At 26.7% G+C, this 7,751-nt stretch overlaps 1 protein-coding gene across 5 annotated transcripts; it reads right to left on the bottom strand.

Annotated features, from left to right (window-relative positions):
• Positions 1 to 1,163: 1,163 nt before the first annotated feature.
• LOC115244769 lies at positions 1,164 to 7,744 on the bottom strand. 5 transcript variants are annotated; one of them, XM_029822699.1, is made up of 9 exons: positions 7,026 to 7,744; positions 4,106 to 4,307; positions 2,549 to 2,677; positions 2,306 to 2,386; positions 2,095 to 2,202; positions 1,895 to 1,990; positions 1,776 to 1,801; positions 1,528 to 1,687; positions 1,164 to 1,423 (listed from the first exon to the last, which is right to left on the bottom strand). In XM_029822699.1, the coding sequence occupies exons 1-9, from the start codon at positions 7,092 to 7,094 to the stop codon at positions 1,278 to 1,280; spliced, it is 1,017 nt and encodes a 338-aa protein (XP_029678559.1). In that variant the 5' UTR covers positions 7,095 to 7,744; the 3' UTR covers positions 1,164 to 1,277. The 5 variants fall into 5 exon arrangements, with proteins under 5 accessions (XP_029678559.1, XP_029678558.1, XP_029678554.1 ...); XM_029822698.1 differs by having other exon boundaries at positions 1,776 to 1,990; XM_029822697.1 differs by lacking the exons at positions 1,164 to 1,423; positions 1,528 to 1,687; positions 1,776 to 1,801; ... (2 more) ...; positions 2,306 to 2,386; positions 2,549 to 2,677 and having other exon boundaries at positions 4,167 to 5,726; positions 7,026 to 7,250; positions 7,500 to 7,744.
• Positions 7,745 to 7,751: the final 7 nt, after the last annotated feature.

The raw sequence follows: 7,751 nt of genomic DNA on the forward strand, positions 1-7,751 counted from the left end.
AGTTAGGATGTCTAAGTGGTCATTTTGTGACCAAAATTTACCGTCATTATTACGTCAGTTTGCTACTTGGGATATGTTTTAGAAATATTTCAGTAATATTACCGAAATATTGCTGAAATCTTTTAGCAAGGTTGCATTTGAAATGATTGCGGACATTGAAACATTGCAGAAATGTTGCAGAAACGGTCGTGAAATATTTCTGTAATATTGTTGAAAGGTGTAATATTTCAAATGGAATATTGCAGCAATGTATCAGAAATATTACATGCCGAGTGGGCAATAGCTTATCGGTAACACTTCTGCAATATTATTTACGTATTATAATATTCAGTTCCGTTGTACTTATATACAATAATATAACGATGTTTACTCGGATTTCTTGCCACTAATGAATCTGCGCTAATAATGAATGAATACTGTAAAATTTTATGTGCTTTCACACACACACAGACACTCACAGTGTCCCAGAGTTGATACATCATTTGCTAATGACAAATTTTTGAAGTCATTTGGATTTTCCGTCAACGAAAATGTCATGGAAGATCATCAAGTTTTAAAATTAAAATTCTCTCTTTCTCCCTGTTCCTTTCCCTCTCTCCCTTTTCCTCTCTCTCTCTCAAATAAATTTCACCTGAAAATAATTGAAGAATATAGTTTTGTTAATTTTTTAACTCTTTCCACAAAGTTTGCAATTATATATGAAATATGCTCATATATAAATATATACAAATATATATGATTATATATAATTATATATGATTATATATAATTATGTATGATCTCGTATCCTAGGTAACAAGGTGTCGTCATTATAACGTCGTTTTTTAGTCACTGGTTACATCAAATTCACCTTTGAAACGACGTAAAAGTGACGTTAAAATGACGACATTTCTCTAATATAAGATGACGTATAAAATTGGTGAATCTTTAGCTACTTCTCTATAATACTGTATTAAAAAAAAAACTTGTCCAAAATATAATGAAAATTATGACATTACATTCTAAAAGAATTATAAATTAATACTTAATAACAAAACTATTGTATTAAATAAATATTATATTAATCTAACTTTGGTGAATTGCAAAAAAAATTTATAAAATTAGGAACTTAATTTATGTGTTATAAAAATAAGTATTTTATAATTTTAACATTATATGAATTATATGTTATTTTAATTTGAATTAATTAATTCCGTATATTAAATTAAATGCTATATGAAAACAAAAACGTGAAATAAAAATAAAATAACATTTTTTTGAAAATAGAAATAAAAACATTATATATCGTTTCTCGCATTATCGTTTCTTGCATTATTCCTGACATTTTCACGATTTAACCGCAAATTTGCTTGTCTAAACCATGCTTTTAAAATCTCTTCAAATTGTGCTTCTGTTATAGTGGAACAAATGTTTTTTATGGCATCTAAAAAAATGGATATATATAAGATTTATTAATTAAAAAGTAATATAGATCAAAAATAGATATTAAATAATAGACAAATATAAATGATATTGTATGCAACTTACTTTTCATGCAAATAATCATTTTTAAATCTTTTAATTTAAAATTATTTTTAGCTCCAGTCCAAGAGCACTTGGAAGCGAGATTATTTGTAAATAATTTTTGCAATACTCTTTTCATTGCATCTTTTGATGTAGTACCACCAATCATGATTAACATATTAACCTACCATAAAATATTACTAATAAATCATATTCATAATGTTAATATGTTATATTTTTTAAAAAAAGATAAAAATGTATTGTATACATACCAGCTGTGATTGTGCTTCCTCAGATGCTAATATAATTTCTAAATTATTAATGTGTTCAATACAATCCATTGGTAATTGTGGAAGCATATCAATATTACGATGAATATTTAAATTATTACCATTATTTTCCAAAACATGTAAACGCTCGTCTATTCGTCTACACATTAGTTTTATTTCAAGAACACATCGTAATATGGAATCGAGAGTTTCAGTAGCTGTAATAGCAAAATTTTTAACAATAATTTGTTGGGATTGTTGGATAAAGTATAAATATAATAGATATTATAACTTTTATTATGATTGCATGTAGAAATAGTACCATCTTTTGTAGGAATAATATTGTTTTCTACTTCTATGACAATTGGAATCTCATCCATATGTAGGATATGTGGATCATTATGACCAATATTTTGATTGACATCATCATCTAGAAAACACATTTTTTATGAAAATATTACTTTTATTTTATAAATATATTTTCTTATAAATGAAAAAATGTAAAAAAATAAAATGTAAAATATCGGTTATACCTTGTTCGTGTAAATTGTTATTTAATTCGGGAATAGAATCATTGTCGCTGATTTCGTTTGCACTCGAATTACTCGAATTATCTGAAAAATATTATCTATATTTATTATTACCTGATATTTTCTAAAAAATATCTTTAGTATTTTCTTATATGAAAACAAAATAACACCTAAGTGAATAATTGTATATACATTTATCAAAGACAAAAGCCTTTTAATATATTTTATCAAATAAAATTTTTATACCCTTTTCTTTTGAAATGCGATGTGAATTTTTTTTTTTCCTAAATCCACGACCTAATTGAGATTCCGATTCGGTATTGCTTTTTTCTTCCATTAATCTTTTCTCCTTCTGTAGAGCATGTTCGTATGAATCTAAGAAATTTTTTTTTTCAAAATGTTAATATTTTGTACGCAGTTATCCGCTAAACTTTTCATTAAACTATTCGCAACTATTAGCAATATATATATTGCTTTTTATTATTAATTATAGATACATACCGTATTTAGCAAGTACAGTAACTCGGCAAATTATCCAATCATTTTGTGGTTTTTTACATTTTATAATACAATTACGTATATCCTTTCTTGGCCAATAAGAATACTTATCATCTTCTCTTAACCATAATGTTGGGATAACAGAATATGTTTCATCTTCGTCATATTCAGTATGAAATTTGACAACTGAATAAATTAGATCATGCTGCAGAAAATATTGTTTGGAAATGTGATATTTGAATTTATTTTATCATTAATTTTTTATAACAACAATCGCAAATATTATCTTGAAAGACCAGAGAGAGAGTATTAATTACTGATGTTATTTTGCATATAGTATCAGTATTAAATTAGTAATTTTATGAAGAAAACTGTACAAATAACATATATATTTAATATAAGCATAAATTAAAAAAAATTATCACAATAATAAAATAATATTTAAATTTTACATGAGCATATCACGTAATGCTTTTTAGTACGCAATAAATATTACAAATTATTATGTAATAATGGAATTATTGCAAATTTATCATTCATTGGTAAGATTAAACATTTTGCTTTAATATCTTTACAATCGAAAGTTGATATATTTGATATTTCATGTATATCAATGACTTTTATAGCTAAACTAAACGAAGGCTTTTCTATAAAATGAGATACATTTTGGAAAATTTTTCCAACTATTTTTATATCATCATTTTCATTTTTATAAATATTTGAAATAAGCATATAACTAGAATTCCTTAAAAGAACACAATTATTCCTTTGACATAATGATATTGTAAATTTGTCATGAGAAAGTTTTTTATAGTATCTATAAATTTTCCCATTTTCATTACTTACTAAAGGTTTATCATCTTCTTCAGGCAAATTAAACATGTTAACAGATGTTAGACATTTTCTATCTTCAACAACTCTATTGTATATTTGTTGCAAAGGATACCGTGAATTTTTCATTTTTCTTTTTATTTTACTCATATAATTTTCAAATTTAAATGCACTAAAATTATCAACTTTTCCAAATAATAATACATCATCACAAAGATGCAAAAGATTGTGCACGTTATATGTAATATATTCATTACCATATATTTTTTTGTACTTTTCAACAAAATATCGAATTAAAGATCTTGCATATGCATTAAGCCTGATACATTTTGATGAACACAAAATTCTTATAGCGATATGTAAGCATAAGAAATGTTTATATTGCATTTTAGGCAATTTTCCTTTCAATGCAACGGGACCTGTATATAATAGAAATTGTCTAAATTCTGTTGCTTTCCAATGTTCGATACATACCGTATTTAGCAAGTACAGTAACTCGGCAAATTATCCAATCATTTTGTGGTTTTTTACATTTTATAATACAATTACGTATATCCTTTCTTGGCCAATAAGAATACTTATCATCTTCTCTTAACCATAATGTTGGGATAACAGAATATGTTTCATCTTCGTCATATTCAGTATGAAATTTGACAACTGAATAAATTAGATCATGCTGCAGAAAATATTGTTTGGAAATGTGATATTTGAATTTATTTTATCATTAATTTTTTATAACAACAATCGCAAATATTATCTTGAAAGACCAGAGAGAGAGTATTAATTACTGATGTTATTTTGCATATAGTATCAGTATTAAATTAGTAATTTTATGAAGAAAACTGTACAAATAACATATATATTTAATATAAGCATAAATTAAAAAAAATTATCACAATAATAAAATAATATTTAAATTTTACATGAGCATATCACGTAATGCTTTTTAGTACGCAATAAATATTACAAATTATTATGTAATAATGGAATTATTGCAAATTTATCATTCATTGGTAAGATTAAACATTTTGCTTTAATATCTTTACAATCGAAAGTTGATATATTTGATATTTCATGTATATCAATGACTTTTATAGCTAAACTAAACGAAGGCTTTTCTATAAAATGAGATACATTTTGGAAAATTTTTCCAACTATTTTTATATCATCATTTTCATTTTTATAAATATTTGAAATAAGCATATAACTAGAATTCCTTAAAAGAACACAATTATTCCTTTGACATAATGATATTGTAAATTTGTCATGAGAAAGTTTTTTATAGTATCTATAAATTTTCCCATTTTCATTACTTACTAAAGGTTTATCATCTTCTTCAGGCAAATTAAACATGTTAACAGATGTTAGACATTTTCTATCTTCAACAACTCTATTGTATATTTGTTGCAAAGGATACCGTGAATTTTTCATTTTTCTTTTTATTTTACTCATATAATTTTCAAATTTAAATGCACTAAAATTATCAACTTTTCCAAATAATAATACATCATCACAAAGATGCAAAAGATTGTGCACGTTATATGTAATATATTCATTACCATATATTTTTTTGTACTTTTCAACAAAATATCGAATTAAAGATCTTGCATATGCATTAAGCCTGATACATTTTGATGAACACAAAATTCTTATAGCGATATGTAAGCATAAGAAATGTTTATATTGCATTTTAGGCAATTTTCCTTTCAATGCAACGGGACCTGTATATAATAGAAATTGTCTAAATTCTGTTGCTTTCCAATGTTCTACATTTTCTATAGATCTTGGTAGACGACAAAACTCTTCAGAGATATATTTTCGGAAAATTTTCATAATCTTTGATATTAATTTTATATCATAGTCATTTATTAGCTTGAAACGATTATTTCCCTTTTTTCCAATCCAAAACATTATAAGTGTTTTCATTACACCAAGGCATACTAAGTGCATATAATCGAGCGGCACGTTACTGACTAAACCGATACCTATCTTTTCTAAAGAGGTAGAACCTTTATGATGCTCTTGTTGTGATTGCAATGCGAAACTATTATCGGTCCTTAATGTAGCATCAAGTTCTGGAAATGTCATTCTGCCTCTAAAAAATTTACCTTTTTGTGTATATTTATTACAACCAAAATATCCTGTATGAGATTTTATTGAAAGAACATATGCCATAGCAGGTGTATCACAAATAATTTTTTTAAATATCGATCTAACTAATTTATTGTTTATAATAATACCATTCTTTCTTAAAAACAAATATTCTTTCACAAATTCATCCAAAAAATTAATTATTGACTCTGGTTTTTTAAATCCGTGATAAATGCCTACAATAAAAGATTCTGAAATTTCTAATATATCTATTGACATTAAAATAGGCCAAAATTGACTCTTTGATGATTTACTCAACGGTAAGCCATCAATATTAATTGTTACTGGAAGGATTTCCAAATTATCTGTTAATATATTCTTATGTATTTTTTTAAATATGCCTTTTTCAATACCTAGATGTATGTACGCACCAGGTGGCATATTTACAATATCATTACATATTGAAGGAGTTTTTAACAATGCCCTACAATCTTTTGGAACAAGCAAATTTTCTGATTTCATTATTGATAATAACTCATTTGCAGAATTATGCGAGATATTATTTTTAATAATCCAATGAGCGATTTATCTGCTAAAGTAATTTTATTCTGTGACTGAAATATATCTCTATCAATGTTAAAATATGTTGGTTTGATTAATTTAGGAAAATTGCAAACTGAATTAACATTCTTATATTCATGAGCATTATTGTTTGTATAAGACGTGTTTGAAATATTTTCAAGAGTATTACAAAAAGAGTGCTGTATTTTATCATGTCGTTGCTCTCTGGTCTTACAGTATTCATTATAAACGATTCTACGAAAATGTCTATTTGTAACCTTTGATAATTCTTTCGTTTTCCTTTTCGGTACTTATAAATAAACAAAGAATACGTATAGATAAATATTGCGGAATAAAAATAATCTACATATATTATACATATATTCTTATTTGATATTTCGTTAGCAGATTTACAAAACAGACCTATATAATTTCAGAGAGTGTAATTTTCAATATTTCAGATATATATAAAGATAAAAGATTTTATAAATATCACGTTTAACTTATTTTTGGGTAAACGGAAAAAATAATTACTGCGTATATTAAAAATATCTAAATCTGAACTCAGTAAAATATTATACCGGTACTAACCTAAAAATCGATTATACTTCAATTTGTAACTTTTTGTTTATGATACAATATGTGTTAGAAAATATGTAACGTATGAGAAGTTTATTATAAATAATACTAGTATATAACAAGTAATTGCAATATAATATACACATAATTAAAGTATACATACCAAACTAGAAGATTGGCTCGAACTTGCACAACTAGGACGTGATGTATTATTATTATCACAATTCATCATTTAGTGGTGTTTTTTTGCACTCGTATCACAAATATGTCACCAAATAAAAAATATCAAAGATATAAATATGAAAATATATAATAAAGTTATTCCTTACACAGCACCACGTGTTTCTCAAACCACATTCACGAGCAAATAATGATGCAACAATACGCTCTGCGCCGGATTGTGCGCACATATCGAAATATGTATATGAGCGCATGTTCGAAATAATGGGTGCATTCCGAAATATGCCGACAGTATTGAGAATCTATACTATAACTTTTACGTCACATATACTATAGATTTTTAATACTGTCAGCACATTTCGGAATACATGCAAAGTCGAGCGGCGACCTTATGACGTTTTATATAATAGACGATTATATAATAGTTTATCATTAACACACACACACACACACGCACACATTGACTCCCGAAATGGTCGCGTCAGTTTTGTTGTTTCGAATGTGTGGTGAATTGTCCGCTTTGTGTTGTCGCCGTTACTCTGGAGGTTCCGGTCGCTCGCCGACGCCCGATTCGAAATACGGAAGATCGGAATAGTGGCTGCGGCGGGTGATTGACGCCGGTACGGTTTCTCTTGGGAGTGGGGGGTGTGACGTTGCCGTCTCGCGCGCGTCCGCCGAGTCCCTCTCCGATCGAAAAAGCGCGGGCTGA

The sequence above is a fragment of the Formica exsecta genome, unplaced genomic scaffold (assembly GCF_003651465.1).
Source record: "Formica exsecta isolate Colony F162 unplaced genomic scaffold, ASM365146v1 scaffold863, whole genome shotgun sequence".
Taxonomy (NCBI): Eukaryota; Metazoa; Arthropoda; class Insecta; order Hymenoptera; family Formicidae; genus Formica; species Formica exsecta.